This window comes from Protobothrops mucrosquamatus, unplaced genomic scaffold, assembly GCF_001527695.2.
Source record: "Protobothrops mucrosquamatus isolate PMUCROS unplaced genomic scaffold, P.Mucros_1.0 scaffold_301, whole genome shotgun sequence".
Taxonomy (NCBI): domain Eukaryota; kingdom Metazoa; phylum Chordata; class Lepidosauria; order Squamata; family Viperidae; genus Protobothrops; species Protobothrops mucrosquamatus.
Genome location: NW_015386377.1, coordinates 205,199 through 226,940, shown reverse-complemented (window position 1 = coordinate 226,940; position 21,742 = coordinate 205,199). Strand labels below are relative to the sequence as shown.

The following is a 21,742-nucleotide window of genomic DNA, read 5'->3' as shown; positions in this document are numbered from 1 at the left end:
TCCCCTTCGGTGTCTCTCCTTTTGCAGCTCCAGGAGCTGGGGCGGGCGTAGGGCTCAGGATTCTCCTCTCCTAGGGAGCTTAGAGTTCTCTTCATTAGGTCAATTGCTTTCTCTAGGATCCAGCCCGAGTACAGTGCCCAGCTCTCTTCCTCTTCACTTGCATGCAGGGATTTCTCCATCTCCTGCTTCCATTCTGGTTGTTCGGCCCCCGGTCTCAGGGTCACCTTTCTTGATTTCTTTTCCCACTCGCCTTTCTTTCCAACGTTCATTGACCACCGAGGTTTGTGGTCCCGCGTCTCCACCACCTCTTCTCCTGAGGACTCTGACCTCTCATATCCCGACATCTGGCAGGGTTTCAGCCGGGGCAGCGGCTCCCTTTCCGGGGAGTTTTCTCCCTTCCTTGCTCCACCGTCTGACATGGTAAATTTTGCAAAGTCCCCCGGCAAGGGTCTTCCTTCCAGGTGGACTAATTTTGCAAGTCCTGTCTAATGTAAGGACCCACCCCACTTTGCATCTTAAGAAGACAGAACTCTTGGAATATTTCTTCCAACAGGCATCTTTATTAAGAGAAAACTGGTTGCAGGCATTCTAGACAGGACTTGGGGTCCAAGCTCTCCCATTCAAGGTTTTAAGGGATCCCCCAGTAGCCCCACCCCATTACCCCCTTCTTCCAGCGACAGTTCCAGGCATTACATTCCCACCCCCTTTTCCTCACTGCCTGAAGGAGAGACTTCAGAAAGGATTACATGAAAGTTAATGGCCCCAATTGTTATTGTTAGTCCTTTTGGTGGTATCCACATCCAGTCCCTTTGAAGTATACTGAAGGAAGTGAGGGCCATAAAGCCCCTTTTTTCACCCCCTTCCCTTCATTGTATGACAGAATCCAGAGAAGGCAGAAATGGGGTTTTCCATAGTTGATAACTAGAGATGAAATATAATTGGATTCTGACAGTTAATTTGATAGAGAAAGCATTATTTCCAATATTTGGGAATGCTGTTAAAAACTCCTTAAAAGAGCTGCATCTTCTCCCAGGATTACAGGGCTGTTTTTGATCATCATATTTTCTTTAAGTCTGTATTAAAGAATCTTGAGTCTTTCTCCATTAGTCTCTAAGTTGAAGCCCCTCTGAGTCTTGGCAGCCCTTTAAAGCATCATATCCCTTTTTGTTTCTCTTCTCAGCAGTAGTTGCATCCAGTGAGCAGCATCAGATCCCTATAATTGCTGTATGTGTTACTGTGGGAGTGATTCTTTTGGCTGTTGTAATTGGTTTCCTTCTCAGCGGAAGGTAAGGGAAAAAAAACAATATTCTTTGTACCTTTCTTCTCTGTCCCTCCAGCTTTTAACTAGCCAAACACTTTAGAACATGATTCCTGGCCAGCCAGATCTATGACAATGTAATGTTCAACACACTCCAATCAGCATCTAAAAAGCCACATACAAATACCACACACAGAACAGCACACACGCTGCTAGAGAGAAGTTCCCTGAAATTTGGCTCCAGCCTGAATCCAAAAGCAGACAAAACCTGTGGTCATGGTGACCAACCCAGATTGGGTCCTGAAATGTAATGTTTAATGAAACCATTGATTTAGTGAGGAAATACTTTCATCACTACTCTAACATGCTAATCTCCACAGCGCTCTTCTTATTAATTTTAAGGGATCTTTCCATGTGTTTCATTTCATGGCTACCATTACTGCTCTATTTATTAAAGTAATAATGGCATATTTCTGTATTATAGTGTGTATACATGTATGTAAGTATGCATATATGTATATATATCTTTTTTTTATTTTAATTTTTCCATGACAGGCGGTGTGGCTATAGCAAAGCTAAACAAGATCCTGAAGAAGAAAAAATGCACTTTCATAATGGCCACAGTAAGTAAAAATCATTGGAAACAATTCTGCAAAAGCGTTTTGGTTTTTTTTGTTGCCGGTCTTTACAGTGCACAGTGTACAGTTTAATATTTATGTGACTCAATTTATGGAGATGGCAGAAGAATACATATCCTGAGCATCCAGTATATAATAAATCTCTGCTTCACACACTCCAGTATAGGAATGGAGAAAGAAACAAGCATCATATCCCCACTCTGCAGAACTCCTCATTTGTTTCATTTGTTGGTTTTTTTCTGTTTTGTTTTGTCTTTCTGAAATGGGTACAAAAGCTACTGAAAAATGCTAAAAATTTGTCCCTTTACCTAATTACCAGCACCATAAAGAAATAAGTAGTCTTATTTCTATTACAGATATACTGCAAATAACTCTTAATTCCAATTTACAGCTTAATTTCTAATTTATAACTTAATTACAATTTAAGTTATTACTGAAATATATATTTGAAATATATTCAGTAATATATTACAGGTTTTTTTAGTGTATGGAAGACTAATAACCAAATTTCTGAAGCAAGAAGTACAGTAGGGTACATCTTCAAAGTCATAGTTCCCTCTATAAATAAAAAAAAGGAGAAAAGGGAGAAAAATGCTCCTTTTAAGTGTAGCCTGATGCCTGCAGTTTTTATGAAAAACATTCCCTACTAAAATAGAACTGCCTAATTAATTGTAATATGTTTCAATCATCTAATTCTCTTTAAAACTCAACTGATCTAAATTATTGGTTAATTTTTTGGGACCATCTTGTTTACCTTACCATAATCACAGGGTGATTATGTTTTTTAAAGTTGCTGCTTCATTTTAATTTATTTGCATACTGTAAAGAGATGTGTAATAAGTAATTTTATACACAGTTAAACTACCAGGAGTAAAGACCTATATTGATCCACATACCTATGAAGACCCTAATCAAGCTGTCCATGAATTTGCCAAAGAAATAGAAGTGTCATACATATCAATTGAAAGAGTTATTGGAGCTGGTAAGAAAATCCAAATGCTTATCTCTCTTTTGCATGTATTAGGATGATGGTTGGAATGCATTAATAAATATTCAATGCAAATGGATTTCCAATAAATGAACTGAAAATAAATTATATTTTAGATCCTGTCACTGATAAAATTATTATTTATAAAAGCAAAACTAAGCTTTCTGTAGATAAAATGATTCACTACAGAGCCTTATGAATGGTGATTAATCAATATTAATTTAACATAAAATAAAAATGTGATCATCTATCAGGAGCAATATAGTTCATAAACAGAAATCTGGTTCAAGTCTTCATTTAATGGCAAAGCTCCTTGGATAACTTGGATTGTCTCCCAGAGCTCAGTCTCTTTCGAAAAGAATTATGGTTGACTTGGAACAAAAATGCAGTTAGTCAATGAATAATGTTGTATCTGACCTTCTTTTGAAAAAAACTTGAAATATTAATAAAAATTTAATATTTATGTGCAAAAGTCATCAGGCATTATCAGATTTTAGTTTTTAATTCTTTTAATTAAGGGATGATTTTTTTTAATAGGTGAATTTGGTGAAGTATGCAGTGGGCGCTTGAAACTTCCTGGGAAATGTGAGTTGCCGGTGGCCATTAAAACCCTGAAAGTGGGCTACACTGAGAAACAAAGACGGGATTTCTTGGGAGAAGCAAGCATAATGGGGCAATTTGATCATGCCAACATAATACACCTGGAAGGCGTGGTAACAAAGAGTATGTACGAAATGCTAATGAATGTTTTATTATCATTGCTTATACAAACTATAAACAGCAATATCTTGATGGCATTAAATTCCAATAATGTTAATACATCTAACTGTAATATCTATAATGGACAAGTTAGTAAGCCATTGAATCATCCATTTTATCTTCTCAAGCGTTATTCATATTGTATTGCTTCAAAACCAGAGTAGTCAAACATACTTGGAAGTCAGAATAAAATATTGGTTTCTTATGCAAAGATTAATCCATGCATATATTTCTCCCTCCTTTATTTTCAGGTTAGGATCTGACCAGGGAGTGGTTCTTGGTTCTCCCCCCCCCCAAATAGCAGCATCCTTCTCTGTTCTTAAACAGAAAGCTTAGGATGGAAAGAAATAAGAAGTCTTAAGAAATATAATATTGTCTCTAAAATAGCATATAATAATATGTTTTTCTTAGCATATTGTATAACTTCCCTTAGATTCTCATACATTGTACTGAATATTTTCCTTAATCTTATATCCAATGATGTCATGCAACAGCAGGGGTACATGCTATATCAGGTTACAATGTTGGCCTTAGAAATATGAGCTTCAACACAATGTTCTTAGTAATCAGTTAAATAAAAGTCTTTTTCATTTCTAGAAAATCTGAATTTTAATAGGAAAGCAGGTAGAAATGGCAGACTTTTTGAATTTGTGACCTTGACTTCATAATAAGTGAATTAAACAAGCTAATAAATACTTGGCTGTTGCTGCTAAAAGCAACATTGATTTTGAACCTCCCATTCCTAACAGCATGTAATTCAACTGAATCCCTTCTAAGATAGTTGTGAAAATAAAATGGGTAAGAAAGGGGGGGCATTTTATTGAGATTTTATTTTTGAAAGACAGACAAAATATACATATGATTAATGGATAGCTTCTTTAGAATAAATAATGAAAGTTAATGTTAAGAAGTCTGTATAGATAGTGTTTGACTTAAAACAGTTCGTTTAGTGACCATTCAAAGTTATGGCACTGGAAAAAAGTGACTTATGACTATTTTTCACACTTACAACAATTGCAGCATCTCCATGGTCACATGATCAGAGTTCAGACTCTTATCAACCGACTTATATTTGTAATGATTGCAATGTCGCAGGGTCATGTGATCCCTTCTGACAAACAAAATCAATGCAGAAGTCAGGTTCACTTAACAATCATGTTACTAACTTAACAACTTCAGTGATTGACTTAACAATTGTTGCAAGAAAGGTCATAAGATGAGACAAAACCCATTTAACAACTGTCTCACTTAGAAATAGAAATTTTGGACTACATTATAGTCATAAGTCAAGAACTACCTATATGTGTTCTAGCAGAATTTCACTTATTTTTTTAGATCAATTATTCTTGCCAAACCAGAGAACAGTTACATATAATAACTGGAGACAATTATCATTAGAGTTGCAAAAGATTAACCAGATAAGATTAGAAAAAGATAATTGTTCTTGTTAGCAATGAGCTCAGTGTTGATTCCAAAGGATTCCTTTGCAAAGATAGTCATATTATTTCCTAGGACAGTGGTGGCGAACCTATGGCACAGGTGCCAGAGGCGGCACTCAGAGCCCTCTCTGTGGGCACGCGTGCCGTCGCCCCAGTCCTAGGCCTTCAGCTGGGTTTTATAAAACCTTTTCGCTTTAGGTCTCCGCCGCTGTGTACAAAAAAAAAAAAGGTTCAATCAATCAGTCAATTTCAACTTCTCGGGGGAAAAAAAAAGATCTTGCAAAGTTGGAATTGATTGATTGAACTTTTTAGTCCCACCCAGTCTGCCATTACCACCACAGCCACGCCAACCCAATGGGCCACACCCACCCAATGGGCCACACCCACCCAATGGGCCACACCTACCCGGCACCCGACGATGCATAAGTGGGTTTTAGGTTGCAGTTTGGGCACTCAGTCTCTAAAAGGTTCGCCATCACTGTCCTAGGACAGGGGTAGGCAACCCAAAACACTGAAAGAGCCACTTGGACACGTTTCCCACCGAAAACAAAACAGTGGGAGCTGCAAAACCCTTTTGATATCTAAAATGAAGATAACACTGCATATATCCTTTTTTTACCTTTATTATAGGTATGTGTGTGTGTGTGTGTGTATGTTTGTGTGTGTATATATAAAATAAAGGTAAAAAAGGATATATGCAGTGTTATCTTCATTTTAGATGTCAAAAGGGTCTCTCTTTCCTCTCTCTCTCTCTCTTTCTCTTCTCTTTCTCTTTCCTCTTTCTCTCTTTCCTCTAACTTTCTCTCTCTCTTTCCTCTCTTTTTGTCTCTCTCTTTCCTCTTTCCTCTTTCTCTTTCCTTTCTCTCTTTCCTCTTTCTTTCTAAAACACTGGGAGCCGCAAAACCCTTTTGATATCTAAAATGAAGATAACACTGTATGTATCCTTTTTTACCTTTATTATAGGTATGTGTGTGTGTGTATGTTTGTGTGTGTATATTTAAAATAAAGGTAAAAATGCAGTGTTATCTTCATTTTAGATGTCAAAAGGGTCTCTCTTTCCTCTCTCTCTCTTTCTCTTCTCTTTCTCTCTTTCCTCTAACTTTCTCTCTCTTTCTGTCTCTCTCTTTCTCTTTCCTTTCTCTCTTTCTCTTTCCTCTAACTTTCTCTCTTTCCTCTCTTTCTCCTTTCTTTCCTCTTTTCTTCTCTTTCTCTTTCCTCTTTCCTCTCTTTCTTTCCTTTCTCTTTCCTCTCTCTTTCCTTTATTTCCTTTTTCTCTTCTCTTTCCTCTTTCTTTCCTCTCTCTTTTCTCAATCTTTTTTCTTTCCTCTTTTTCTCTCTTTCCTCTCCCCCTCGCTTTCTTTCTCTTTCCTTTCTCTTTCCTTTCTCTCCCCCTTTCCTCTTTTTCTCTTTCCTCTCTTTTCTTTCTTTCCTCTTTCTCTTTCTTTCCTCTCCCTTTCCTCTCTTTCTCTTTCCTTTCTCTCTTTCCTCTCTTTCTCTTTCCTTTCTCTCTCTCTCAATCTTTTTTCTCTTTTCTCTTTTTCTCTCTTTCCTCTCCCTCTTGCTTTCTTTCTCTTTCTTTTCTCTCCCTTTCCTCTCCCTTTCTCTCTCTTTCCTCTTTTTCTTTCTTTCCTCTTTCTCTTTCCTCTCTCTTTCTCTTTCCCTCTCTCTTTCCTCTCTTCTCTTTCTCTTTCCTCTCTCTTTCTTTCTCTTCCTTTCCTCTCTTTCCTCTAACTTTCTCTCTCTTTCCTCTCTTTCTGTCTCTCTTTCCTCTTTCTCTCTTTCCTATTTCTCTCTTTCTCTCTCTTTCCTCTGTCTCTTTCCTCTCTCTTTCTCTCCTCTTTCTTCTCTCTCTTTCCTCAATCTTTTTTCTCTTTCCTCTTTTTCTCTTTCCTCTCCCCCTCTCTTTCTTTCCCTCTTTCCTCTCTTTTTCTCTTTCCTCTCCCCCTCTTTCTCTCTCTCCTCTCCCTCTTTCTCTCCTTTTCTTTCTCTTTCCTCTCCCCCTCTCTTTCCCGCTCCCCCTCTTTCTCTTTCCTCTCCCTCTCCCTTTCTTTCTTTCTCTTGCCTCTCCCCCTCTCTTTCCCTCTTTCCTCTCTTTTTCTCTTTCCTCTCCCCCTTTCTCTTTCCTCTCCCTCTTTCTCTCCCTTTCTTTCTCTTTCCTCTCTCCTCTTTCTCTCTCTCTTTCCTCTCTCTCTTCTCTCTTTCTCTTTCCTCTTTCTCAATTTCCTCTTTCTTTTCTCTCTTTCCTCTAACTTTCTCTCCCTCTCCTCTCTCTTTCTCTGTCTTTCTTTCGTCTTTCTCTTTCCTCTTTCTCGGGTGGGGAGGGGGAGCAGGACGGGAGGAAGCGGTGGCGGTGCTGGCAGCCATTGCTGCATCGTCAGGGTTCCCCGCTGCCGCCCCCGGCCCGGCCGCCGCCCCCACCGCGTCCTCAGCCAAACAGGCGGGGAGGGGGAGCAGGACGGGAGGCAGCGTTGGCGGCGGCACGACAAGTTCGTCGGGGTTTCCCGCTGCCACCCCCGGCCTGGCCGCCGCCCCCGCCACGTCCTCAGCCAAACGGGCGGGGAGGGGGAGCAGGATGGAAGGCAGCGGCTCCAGCAGAAGCACGGCAGCATCATCAGGTGTCCCCGCCATCCCCAGCCTGGCCACCGCCCTCGCCGGTACTCCACACTGCCCTGCCTCGCCCTCCGCCCATCGATGGAGCCGTGGTGGAGGCAGCGCCCGCCCGAGCCGCCTGGGGGGCAGCAGGAGGAAGGAGAGGAGGAGGGCGAGGAAACAGCCGCTCCAGCCGGGACTCCGCGCTGCCCTGCCTCGCCCTCCGCCCATCGATGGAACCGCGGTGGAGGCAGCGCCCACCCGAGCCACCTGGGGGGCAGTAGGAGGAAGGAGAGGAGGAGGGCGAGGAAGCCGCCGCCCCAGCCGGAACTCCGCGCTGCCCGGCCTCGCCCTCCGCCATCTGATGGAGCCGTGGTGGGGGCTGGGGCTGTGCGGCCCCTGCCAGCCCAGCTGCTCCCCCCGGCACCCTTCTTGCCCCAGCGCCCGCCTGAGCCGCCTTGGGGGCAGCAGGAGGAAAAAGGGGAGGAGGAAGAGAAGGGCAAGGAAGCCGCCGCCAGCGCCAGGCCCCAAGAGGCGGCTCTCCTCTCCTACCTCGCCCTCCGCCCATTCAATGAAGCCGCGGTGGGGGCTGGGGCCGTGCGGCCTGCTAGCCCCTCCGCCAGCTCAGCTGCTCCCCCCAGGCACCCCTCTTCCTCCCGGGGCCCGCCCGAGCCGCTTTGGGGCAGCAGAAGGAAGGAGAGGAGAAGGGCGAGAAAACCGCTGTCGCCGTTTCAGCCGCGACTCCGTGCTGCCTGGCCTCGCCCTCCGCCCATTCAATGAAGCCGCGGTGGGGGCTGGGGCCGCGCAGCCCGCTAGCCCCTCCGCCAGCTCGGCTGCTCCCCCCAGGCACCCCTCTTCCTCCCGGCGCCCGCCCGAGCCGCTTTGGGGGCAGCAGAAGGAAGGAGAGGAGAAGGGCGAGAAAACTGCTGCCGCCGTTTCAGCCGTGACTCCGCGCTGCCCGACCTCGCCCTCCGCCCATTCAATGAAGCCGCGGTGGGGGCTGGGGCCACACGGCCCGCTAGCCCCTCCGCCAGCCCGGCTGCTCCCCCCCAGGCACCCCTCTTGCCCCGGCGCCTGCCCGAGCCGCCTTGGGGGCAACAGGAGGAAGAAGGGGAGGAGGAAGAGGATGGCAAGGAAGCCGCCGCCAGCGCTGGGCCCCAGGAGGCAGCTCTCCTCTCCTACCTTTGCTGAATCTCCTTCTTCCTTCCCGTCAGCCTGGACTCCGGCGCGCCTTCCTGGCCAGCGGGTCCAATGGTCGGGCTGGCTGGGGATCGCAGGGGCTGGTCTCCCTTGGGCCGCGGCTTGCGGGAGGCCTGTCCCGTTCAGCGGAGCCTCCAGCGGGCCGCTCCCATCAGGGATCCTGGGGCTTCCCCGGGCAGCTTCAAGGCCACGAGGCCCTGGCCACGCTTCTCCCAGGGGGTGGGGCACCCGGGCACAGGGCCAATCAGGAGCCCTGCAGGAGGTAAGTCCGCCTGAGAGAGAGAGAGAGAGAGAGAAGGGAAGTGAAAGTGCCTCTCTGTCTCTCTCTCTGCAAATGGCAGAGGAGGCTCCGGAGCCGCAGGTGATGGCTCAAAGAGCCGCATGCGGCTCCGGAGCCGCGGGTTGCCGACCCGTGTCCTAGGATAATATAACAGCTCTTTGGACTGATCAGATTGAGAATGGATAAGGCCCATTTCAAGCTTCCTTCCTTATTTCTATGTGCTATTTTTTTAATTACAGTCACCTTGAGTGCTTTTAATGCTATATATATTGAGGAGACAAAAATTTAACTTTAATATGACACCTAAGTGTGAATTTCTTATAGATTGCATATATGCTTACTTTAAGAGTTATGAATATTTATTTTTCTTTTTGTGAAGAAACTTTGATTTGTTTTTGTTTCTAAAATATTATGGGTATATACATTTCAAATTACTTTTATTACTTAATGTGCTTATAGAGAGATAATGGTGTTTTCACATCAACTCTTTTATTAGTAAATACAGGGCTTTTTTTCTCGGAGAAAAGGTGGCGGAACTCAAACCTGGCCACGCCCTCATCAAACCCTAGGACCGCCCCTTTAGAGAACAGGAATGCAAGTAAAATTTGGGAGGGGCTATTTCCGGTGTGGGAGGGGCTATTTCCGGTGCGGCCGGCCCGGAAAAAGGTGCCGGAACGCGGTTCCGCCGCGTTCCGGCTGAAAAAAAGCCCTGAGTAAATATATAAATTACAAAAAAGGAATTGCATGTGTAAGTTAAAACAGACAGTTTAGCTACAAGCCATTTAAACCAGACATGTCAAACTCGTGATGTCACGTGACATCACGTGACATATCAGAACTTTTTCTCCATTGCCGGCAATGGGGTAGGCGCAGTTTCCTCGTGATGCATCTGGACCATGGGCTGGAAGTTTGACACCTCTGATTTAAACTATCAATTTACTAGGCAAATGGGGAAAATAGGTTTTAACAGAATATCAGTTAAGCTAAATGGGATTTTATGCATGGCTTGTTTTACATATTTATGCATGCATAAATAATAAGTGAGACTTTACAATTGCACAGAAGCATTTGCTACATGGGCAAATTTTGTCTGTTGTATCCAAAGCTCGATAAAACTGAAATCTGTTAAATCAGGAATTTATTGTTACAGTGGGATAAATATGGATTGAACACCAAAAATTGCCATTAGGAAATAGCAGCAAATCACATTCTCCAGATGAATGTGTGTGTCATACATAAATTTCCAAGTATGTTTTTAAACATATAGATAGTCCTTGACTTATGATGAATCATTTAATGACTATTTGAAGTTATGGCAGACATCACCAAAAAACATTTATGACTCAGTTTCAAATTACAGCCACTATAGCTCCTCCATGGTCATCATCATTATGACGGATTGCAGGACATTCAGTGCCCCCCTGCCTATTCTCCCTATCCTGCCCTACCTGCTTTGTCACTCCATGGGGTTCCACATACTCCTCCCCACCTTAGTCAACAATCATTCACGACCTTTCAAAGATCTCCAGGGCCTAAGAAATCAGGATAGGGAAAAAGAACAGGGTGGCGGTCTGTTGCTGAGTCACATGAACAAACCACAAGCGGACGTCTTTTTTCTTAGCGAAAAATAATCCTTTCAAAGGTTTCTTTTCCTTGCTAATGCTAGCCATAGTTTTGCCAGCATTAGTTTTGCTTGTGTTATGCCAGCAAAGCTAAAGCTGGCAGAACTAAGACTAGCTTTAGCAAAGAAAAGAAATTGTCTGCTTTCTTTTCCTCACTAACACTGTGAAGCTAACACTGGTAGAGCATTCATTTAATGATTGCATTGGGGAGAGCAGGGATAGGGGATTATTAAGTGAGGAGGTTCACTTAATGGTCATCCTGATTTCTAACTGTAATGGGCAGGCTCCATTTCAGTTAAAACCCGGGCACTACCTGTATTATACTTCTAAGTAAGTTTTTGCCATCTTATGCCCTCTGTTATATATAAGCAGCATAAAAAAGTTAAACTTTATGTTATATATACAAAAGCACATGATCAGTCATCTGCTGTTCCTGTAGCTACAGGTGATGGGCTTTTGATCTACTTTATCCAGGTAAACCAGTCATGATTGTAACTGAATATATGGAAAATGGATCTTTGGATACATTTTTAAAGGTAAGCTTGATGTGTATGCGTGGCAGGTACTAATCTCCCATTTTATGTTTTTTTTCCCCTGAAGAAATGTGGTTTTCTTAAACAAAAGTCTTCTTCAGGTTAATCTCAAGTCCTGCAGATTTCATGGATGTGTTCATCATGCAGTTTTCTTAGCGGCTGAGTAGTTCAATATTGCCCTCTTCTGAAATGTTTTTAATTTTCCCAGTGATAGCCTTGGTTTTTCACATTCTGTGATACCTCCTATAGATTATATTGACATACATAAGGGAAGAAACTGTGTTGTGATACTGAAAATGTTTATAACTACATGATACCAACATTAAACAATCAGTAGCAATTATTCAATTGGAGTTAATTATGTATTTTTCTATCAATTATTTTCTTGAATTGCAGTCTCACTTTTCAAGTATGTTATTAACAATGCTGGTTCACAATCTGGAACCTAGTTCTGAAGTGCTCCAGGGGAGTTGTTTAACAGTTTTAATTTTCAACACATTTATCATGGAACGTAAGAGTTGTTATGTATTAAGAACTAATGTTAATGTGTTGTGAAACTAACGTATCTCCAACTGTTTTGGAGGGAAACTTCAAGAATTCAAGTTTGGGCAGGAGCGAGCTAAAGTTGCGATTGGCTGACGCCCTAGAGGCGGAAAGTATAAATAGCAGGCATTTGCCGGTTTTTGACAGTTCTGTTATGATGTAATAAACACCGTTGTACTACGCTGGTCTGGTTACTGCCTACGAAACCTACTACACAATAGTGGCAACAAAAGTGGGATATAGCAGGAAGAGAGCTAATGCGAGCTAAGAGACTGAAGTCACTGGGTGTCAGATCAGGCACAGAGCCCTGGTGGGACCACGTTCCCCACCATGTCTGCCAGTAAGACACACTGGAGGTATAGACATCCTGAGGGATCCGTCCCCAGGATCAAAGGCAACACAGCTCCTTCCACAGCAGTAAAGGCAGTAACTAGGACCTCACAGAACTTCCAGAATGGCCAAACTCGGAAGGCTCAACGAGCTTGACATTACCCATCTGAAGCAGTGGAGCTCTTATGTCTCCCGAGTGGACAAGTATCTAGGGGCAAACCAGATCAGAGATGATAATCTGAAGGTAGCAACCCTACTCTGTGTATGCGGGCAGAAAACCTGGTAGCACTGGCAAGCATTGAGTCACTGACATACACAGACATCAAGAGAAGGTTGAAAGAACATTTTGAGCCAAAACTCTCCATAATAGCTTGGCACCATGCTTTCGAGCAACAAGAGCAGAGGTCTAGAGAATTGGCAGCTGAGTTCATGGTCGCACTTCAACAAGCTTCACGCCACTGCAAGTTTCCAGATTTGGATAACCGCCTCAGAGACAGACTCATTTGTGGTTTGCTGAATAGAAAGCCACAACAGCGCCTATTTGCCATTGGAAAAACTGACCTTCCAAGACGCTTTAAATGAAGTCATGGCAGATGAGGCTGCCGGAGGAGCAATGAAGGGTCTCTGGCCACCAAAAACACACATCAGCCTCCACGGCGATCCACCACAAGACCACAGATGGACTGGGAGAGACTGATGAAGATGATGAGATCGATCGGTTGCAGAGAGAGCCATCCAGACAGCAACACTCAACAGAGCAAACAACGTCTCCACAGAACTGCACTAGCTGTGGGGGACAGCATAAAAGGGCAGAGTGCAGATTTCGCACAGCTTTTTGCTGCGCCTGTGGGAAGCAAGGGCACATCCCCAGAGTCAGCAGAGGTAGCCAACGAGAAATGTGAATTGCGGCTCCACAGCCGAAAGGCTAATGGGCCCCAGGGCAGAACAAGGTTGGATACTGCTCAGGGAGACAAAGTATCCAATGAACGGGAGCCCAATGCCCCCTCAAGGAGAAGTTAAAACTCCAAATTAGACTTCAAGAGGTCCCATGCTCCATGGAGCTAGACATTGGGTCAGCTCTATCAATCATCTCATACAAGACTTTTGATTACATTTGCAGACGAGGCAAAGGGCGAGTTCTGCTCAAGCCATCAAGCCTCATACTAACAGACTTCCAGAATTGCCATGTTTCCGTAAGTGGGGAAGCCACCGTTAGAGTTAAGTTCAGGGAGTTTGAGGGTCCCCTCAGCATTGTGGTCGTAGATGGACAGCGCACTAGCCTCATTGGACTGGACTGGTTCAAAGCCCTGGGCATCTGTATGATGAATATCCATAGTACGCAAACTGCTGACCTGGCAGCAGTATGCCAACAATATGCTAATGTTTTCAGCATGGAGTTGGGACAATATAGAGGGGCGCCCATTTCGCTCAGTCTTGATCCAGCATTCACTCCAATCCGAGTGAAACCATGCAGAGTGCCCTTTGCACTAAAGCCAAAGATTGACGTGGAACTTGACAAACTGGTGCAGCAGGGAATGCTCCAACCTGTGGACAGTAGCCCATGGGAGACTCCCATAGTGACCCCAGTGAAGCCAAATGGGGATGTTCACATCTGTGCAGACTACAAGTGCACAATAAACAAGGCACTACAGCAACATGCTTACCCAGTTCCGGTGGTAAGCCACATACTCGCCTCGCTTCAAGGAGGCTGAATTTTTGCTAAATTAGACCTCGCCCAGGCATACCAGCAGCTGCCAGTCGATGATGCCACCGCCCAGGCACAAACCATCGTCACACACAGAGGGGCATTCTGAGTGTACTGCCTGCAATTTGGGTAAGCGTAGCCCCCAGGTTGTTCCAAAGCATCATGGAACGGGCACATACACGGTGTCTGCCTGTACTTTGACGACGTCCTGATCGCAGGTGTCAACGCTGCTAATATTGAATATTCTTGCTTTGACAAAATAGGCAGAACTGTCAGACACATGACATCATGCCAAGATCCACAAATTTTTTAAACCAATTAAGAGGTCCCGGACCTCGGTCACTATTCCTAATCTAAAGGGGATAGACTGACAAAGATTTGGGGAAGATCTCATTATGGAAGGAGAAAGATGGCTTGAGGCCAGCACCTCAGCAGCAGCAGCTTCCCCAGGGAAGGGAACGACAGCAGCAGCAGCTTCCTCTGGGAGTGGAGCGGCAGCCAGCCAGCCAGGGGAGAAAGAACTCTGGCAGATCTCCCAGCTGGGAGCAAAGACTTCAAAAGCAGAATGGAGAGATAACGAAGTTTTGGGTGAGTCACTGGAAAGATTTCAAAACCCAGTGAGGTGAAAGCTGACAGGCTCGTCAAAAGGTTTCATGCGAAATACCCCAACAAACCAAAAACTAGTCATTAACATATGCTTTTGTTTACATTACAGGATCTGTCCTTTTTGTAAGGGGGGGTGGATGTCAACGCTGCTAATATTGAATATTCTTGCTTTGACAAAATAGGCAGAACTGTCTGGTACTTTTAGAGTTAATTCAGATGAGAATGAGAGAGGAGAGAAAAGCCCGTGGAAGGGGACGGAAGTGAATCTTTGCCCTCCAGGTTAATTGGAAGATGTGAATGATGACCCCAAAATAGGGGAGGGGAAATGCCTGGAATGTTATGTGCAAAGGAAGGGAAATTCAGATCTTGGCATTCGCCATGCCGTGCTGACACTCCTTAACATTAATAAAGGCTTTTTAGGTTAAACCATGCCTGAAAGTCATTTCATTAGTCAGACACATGACAGCAGGGGAATCAATGGCAGTCCTGGCGGAACATCTCTGGGCAGTACTTCAACGTTTCCATGAGGCAGGCTTAAAACTAAAAAAAGACAAGTGCCAAATTGACGTGGAATTCACAGAGTTCCTAGGGTGCCGAATAGATGCTGCTGGAATCCACCCATCAGAGGCCAAGTTAAGCGCAAGTCAACAAGCCCCCAAACCCAAATCCAAGGGGGAACTACAAGCATTCCTAGGCTTGCTGAAATTCTACCACTCGTTCTTGCCACACAAGGCTGCCCTGGCAGAACCACTTCACTATCTACTGGACAAAAAAGCGCTCTGGGTCTGGTCGTGCACCCACGATAGGACATTTATGATGGTCAAGTCGCTGTTATCCTCAAGCTCTATGTTGGCTCATTTTAATGAAAAACTGCCAGTAACACTAGCCTGCTATGCTTCACCATATGCCATTGGGGCAGTGCTAAGCCATCAAATGCCAGACAGTCGCGAAGCCCCCATTGCATATTACTCAAGAACTTTATCATCAACTGAGAGGAACTATGCACAAATTGATAAAGAAGCTCTCGCCATTGTTGCAGGTATTAAAAAGTTCCATGACTTCTTATATGGGCGACCTTTCACCATCTTCATAGACCACAAACCGCTGCTTGGCCTTTTTACGGCTGACAAGCAAACTCCACAGATCCTGTCACCAAGGATGCTGCAATGGTCAATTTTCATGGCTGTCTACTTGTACAGGTTAGTCCACAAGCAAGGGAAGGAAATGGGCCACGCCGACATGCTCAGCCAACTGCCTCTGCCACAGACGGATCTGGACCCAGCCCTGGCAATGCGTATTCTGGCAATCCAGGACCTACCAGAAACACCCCTACATGCACCCCGGACAGAATGCTCAGCTGCATTCTCAACTGGGTGTTGAGGGGATGTGAGTTCCAGCAATACGTGTGTCGGAAAGATGAACTGTCAGCCCACAAGGGTTGTGTGCTGTGGGGCAGCAGGATCATCGTTCCACCCAATCATCAAGCCAGGGTGCTGGATTCCCTACATGAGGGGCACCCCAGAATCGTGAGGATGAAGGCTCTAGCCAGGAGCTATTTGTGGTGGCCAGGCCTGGACAAAGACATTGAAACCCAAGTAAGGAGCTGTCAGGTCTGCCAAGAGACCCGATCAGAAATGCCCCAAGCACCCGTGCACTCCTGGAAAACCACGCACGCTCCATGGTCTCACGTGCATATTGACTTTGTGGCCCCATTCCAGGGACAGGTATTCTTCATTGTTGTGGACAGCTATTCCAAGTGGTTGGAAGTAGTACCTGTCCCATCGATGACCACTGCCAGGGTCATCTAGGAGCTGCACCGGCTCTTCGCCACACACGGTCTGCTGGACATCATTGTGTCCAATAACGGGGCACAATTCACGGCAGCCGAATTCCAATAATTCCTAAACGCCAACATGATACGGCACGCAACGTCTGCTCCCTTCCATCCTCCTTCCAACGGTCAGGCCGAGCGAATGGTGAGGTCCACCAAGGAATCACTCAAGCAGATGACAATGGGAGATTGGAATCACCACCTGGCAAATTTTCTCCTGTGCCAGCACACGACTCCTAGCATTGCAACAAGTCACTGCCGGCAGAACTAAGGTGGGGCCGTCAGCTCACAACGAAGCTCAACTGACTCCACCCAGACAGGACAGCAGCAGAAACAGTTCAACCAAAGCCTCCCAGGAACCTACAGCTGGGTGAACTAGTATGGACCAGAAACTATGGGCAGGGGGCACCCTGGGTTGCCGCTAGAGTGACTAAAGTAACGGAACCATTGTCTTACGAGGTGGCTTTGGAAAATGGTCACATAGTCAGATGCCACATTGACCAGTTACAGCGTCGGCAGGCTGGGCCAATCCCAGGAGAGGAGTTTGAGAGGAATTTGGACACACTTGGTGACTATGTTTTTCCAAATTTACGCATACCTGCCAAGGCATCCTCCGCAGACACAGAGGCACCATAGGTTGTGGAACCACCTTTCCCATCAGATGACCTAAACGGCCATCACATCATGGGTCAACCAGGGACGGATGAGCAAACAGTCAAACAGGACTCCCAAATGACATTACGGCGGTCTGCCAGAATCCGCAGGCCCCCGGTCTACCTTAAGGACTATGTGCCGTAATCAAGCAAAGAATAACAATTATCCTAGGGGGGAGGGGTGTTATGTATTAAGAACTAATGTTAATATGTTGTGAAACTAACGTACCTCCAAGTGTTTTGGAGAGAAACTTCAAGAATTCAAGTTTGGGTGGGAGCGAGCTAATGTTGCGATTGGCTGACACCCTAGAGGCGGAAAATATAAATAGCAGGCATTTGCCGGTTTTTGACAGTTCTGTTATGACTTAATAAACACCATTGTACTATGCCGGTCTGGTTACTGCCTACGAAACCTACTACACAATAAGAGTACAGGATTTTTGTCATTCACATATTTATTTCAAAAGTCCTTGGCTGTTTATGGTAAATTAAACCTTGCTTTTATATCTTCTGCTTGAACATGGCGCTGAAAAAAATAATTGTAATTTTTTTTGTTAAACATTTTAATTGTTTCTTGGTGTTAGAATATTGAACTGAGCTCATGAGTTAGAAATTAATAGAGTTTTTCCAGCATAGTATTATGTATTCTAAATGACTGGTGCCAGTTAATACTTGAACTACTGCTTTCTACACAAACTAGTTTTGGGATAGCTTCTTCTTCCCACACTCTAATAATATATGAGAACAATATTAATTCTGAAGAGACAATTCCTCTTTACCAAAGGCTGCTTGTAATAAATATTTTACTATGGTTCACACTACTTCCTATTCTATTCTTTTTAAAATATCAAGTATAGTTTTGGAGGTTTGTATACAACTTTCCACTGCTTGCTTTTTAAAAAATATTTTTCAAACAAAGAATTTTTTGATGATACGATGCCTCACAGATGTTTGTCTCAACAAATTCTGTCACACTACTACTTTCATTGCTATTCCTGATTCTGCTTCATCAACATCTTTCAAGTTTCTGTTTTTTCCCATAATTACAATGATTCTCATTCTCTCCCTCCCTCCCTCCCTCCCTCCCTTTCTCTCTCTCTCTCTCTCTCTCTCTCTCTCTCTCTCTCTCTGTGTCATAATGAATAATAATGTTTACTGTATTACTATTATTATACTTATTATACTTATACTTATACTTATACTTATACTTATACTTATACTTATTATTATTTATCATCGCACAATCAGCCAGATGTTCAGACTGGATTTGGCATTTTTGTCTACCTATCGAGTCCTTACCAAGGACCTGGGATAGGCAGATGTGGATGTTTGATGGTATTACAGATATCGTCGCAGGATGGAAGCAGTTTCTAGTAAGGCCGCCTTTTGCAATTGACTAATGGCGAATTTGTCAATGCCAATGGTGTTCAAGTGGTGCTCCAGTTGTTTTGGGATTGCACCCAAGGCACCTATTACTATTGGTACTACCCTTGCTTGCTTTTGCCACAGTCTTTCTATTTCTATTTGTAGATCTTTGTATTTTGTTATCTTCTCCAGTTCTTTCTCGTCTATTCTGCTGTCTCCAGGCACTGCCAAGTCCACTATCCAGACTTTTTTTGTCTTTCTTATCAACAATTGTTAAGTCTATTATTATTATTACTATTATTACTATTATTATTATTATTATTATTATTATTATTATTATTATTTTACTATTTCCATTTCCCACATATGGAGATATTTGTGCTATGTTATTTTAACTACCAATATATCAAAAATTTGTTATTAAAATCCTCTATATTTTTATATTCAGTCTATATTCCAGTGAAATGGAATGAAATCTAATAAGCAAAAAAATCTGTCCCAAAAGTAAATGATTCAGATTTAGACCTGCCCCACAACAACAAGAACTTCACTTGATCAAAAAGAGTTATGCTGCTAAAAGTCATGAGCAACTAAGAATACATCTACATGATGAGTCTATGCCAGTGAAAAGCAACTCTAGGCTTCTTTTAAAGATAAACAGTAATAAGTTGAAACTATAGTGAAGTTAGATTTATATGATTGTGGATCTTTTTCCCCATTAGAGGGAATTCTTAACTCATCTTTCTTGCCCATTCCCAACTTTTATGCCTTATAAAAAAAATAGCAACCTTACTACTTACTACCCTAACCCTAACCCCAGACAAAGTACAGGGATCAGTTTCCCCATTTTGTTTAGCAGAGACATGCTAATGTACCAAACTCCAGGCTACTGGATTTATTTGTTTTCTTTCCCATTTCAGTGGAGTGAGAAGGAGAGAGAAAATAGATATTATTGCAGAATTTGCAAAGAATTGGGATTTTTGCTGTTTTTTCTGTGTTCCAGATGTAATAATTGTGATGGATTGCAAGTCCTGGAAAAAAAACTATATAAGTTTATAAAATATAATAATTTCAGAATATCTTGTTGTTCCTCCTTTTTCTGGGAAGTAGGTAGCTGTTCCCCTACTGCATCAATTGAAAATAGACATAGAAATTGCCATCATAAAAAACTAAATAAATGAGTGTGGAAGTAAATGTATCCATCTGCCAAGACTTTTTGAAGTTTTAACTCCTATTTCACTTTCAATCAATATGGTTATTAAATTCTATCAGAATCTGGCTTTTTTGCTGGTAAATAGTTGTAAAAGTCTTGATAATAATTATAGATTGTCTTAAGTTCTCCTGAGGGTTTGGAACATATTATGAAAATATATTGTGATATTTCCAGCATTTCCTTTTCCTTTGTCAGAATCAAGATATAGTCATTTGCTTCTATAATTTTGTAATGCTGTACTTTTTACAGAAGAATGATGGGCACTTTACTGTAATTCAATTGGTTGGTATGCTCCGAGGAATAGCTTCTGGGATGAAGTATTTATCTGACATGGGATACGTACATAGAGACTTGGCTGCCAGAAATATCCTAATCAATAGTAATTTAATGTGTAAAGTGTCAGACTTTGGACTTTCTCGAATTCTTGAAGATGATCCTGAAGCTGCTTACACAACAAGAGTAAGTTTCTTGTGAACATTTATTTATTTTACTGCAGAACCAAAGTAGGGGGACTAACTTGGGGCATAGTTCAACCAACTTCCATATGTTGTGTTGGTTGCTCTAAAGTTTGGAGAATGGTCCTGAACCAGAGCTACCAATAGCCAATCTCTTAGTTTTGTCAATGAGAGTTATGCTCTAGGATAAATACAGAAACAAAATATAAATCAGCAAGGACATATTAGGTTTTGTAAAAACCTCACATCAAGAATAGTTCCATTGTGTAAGTAATCTGCATTATTGAGCATCCATATAAACTATTGCTTCTTGCCTCTCTTTCTATCCTGCCTTTTGGCAATCACAACATGTATTTCAAAATGTGACCTGTAACTTGTATATATATAACTTCTTGAATTCCATATCTCTTACAAATTTGACTACATATTTTCATCATATGTGTATCATAGTATCATATGCTCCTTTTATATATTTTTACTACTGTTATCCATGTACTCTATTCCATGAGCTAAATAAATTGTTTCTTTTCATGCACAAATAAATTAACTGCTCTCTATGAAGGAGATTGATTAATGCTAATTTATATTTCAGGATAAAACAAAATTCACTTAGAACAGGAACAATAGGGTGATGTCACAAATAGTGTATCTGATACCATGTCATCAATGAATGTCAGTAAATAAATACCCAGTCATGATTTACCTTATGCTCTCACTGAGAGTAGCCATTTGTTTAACATTTTCCTATTTTTATCATATGTCTTATTAAACAATTGTTGAATTACATGCCAATATTTCTTTCTAAGACTGAACATACAAAGAAATAGTTATGGGCTTGGCCTTTGACATATCCTTTTTTCCTTATAATTTGAATTCAAAATTTGTGTATCATGACTGATTTTGTTTGCAGGCCCAAAGTAGAGCTTTGACCTCAAAACTGTGATATAAGATGTTTTGTGTGTATTTTTTAAATATATAGTTAACAATTCAGAAACAGATGACTTAAAACTGTGTTGACTGCATGCTTGTTTGTATTTTCCTTCACCAGCTATAATGACCTAACTGAGATGTCAATTTCACTGTATCTTGTTATACAAACTAAATTCAAATAGGCCTTTAATACCAGCAATTAATATATCTGAAGGTATGTAAAGGATGCAATAATGTAGAAGGAGACCTTCCAAACATTAGAAATTGCTTGCCTACTCATTTTCTCTAGAAAATCCTTGACATGTCAATAAATTTTATATAGCCTTCCGCAAATTTACCTCTGCCAGTGATGTCTGGAGCTATGGGATTGTGATGTGGAAAGTAGTGTCCTATGGAGAGAGACCATACTGGGAGATGACCAATCAAGATGTAAATATTTCCTTTTCCTTCTCTATGTGAGAACATGTTAGTCATCAAATCAGGATGTTGCATATATATTAATTATTTTCTGTTTTTAATTTTAAAGGCCTAAATGTACAGTTACAGGTATTGTCCAAAGAGTCCATTCTGAAAATAGTATGGAATCTTCAAATGAGTGAAATGGAGAAGTGTTGGAATATAGCATAAGTCACTCCATCTTGTAACCTTCAGTATGCTTAATTCTACACTTCTTCATGCCTACGTGTTAGGCTGCAATCTGCAGCTGCAAACACGTAAGGACAGACAACTAAGAAGCAAGTCAACAAAGCTGTCTACACAAGCTATAATATTATCACTTCCTGATAAGACCTTCCAGTGTGAACCA

The 21,742-nt window shown here is 42.6% G+C and overlaps 1 protein-coding gene across 1 annotated transcript in view; it reads left to right on the top strand.

Annotated features, from left to right (window-relative positions):
* Positions 1-1,180: 1,180 nt before the first annotated feature.
* LOC107302931 (ephrin type-A receptor 5-like) overlaps positions 1,181-21,742 on the top strand; it is a gene marked incomplete at its 5' end in the record, with an annotated part of 38,048 nt that continues 17,486 nt past the window's right edge. Inside the window, 8 exons of the mRNA XM_029287330.1 lie at positions 1,181-1,286; positions 1,814-1,881; positions 2,753-2,878; positions 3,422-3,607; positions 11,248-11,309; positions 19,802-20,011; positions 20,918-20,924; positions 21,260-21,366. Coding sequence (XP_029143163.1) covers positions 1,181-1,286; positions 1,814-1,881; positions 2,753-2,878; positions 3,422-3,607; positions 11,248-11,309; positions 19,802-20,011; positions 20,918-20,924; positions 21,260-21,366 — 872 coding nt within the window. The remainder of the gene's footprint in view (positions 1,287-1,813; positions 1,882-2,752; positions 2,879-3,421; positions 3,608-11,247; positions 11,310-19,801; positions 20,012-20,917; positions 20,925-21,259; positions 21,367-21,742) is intronic.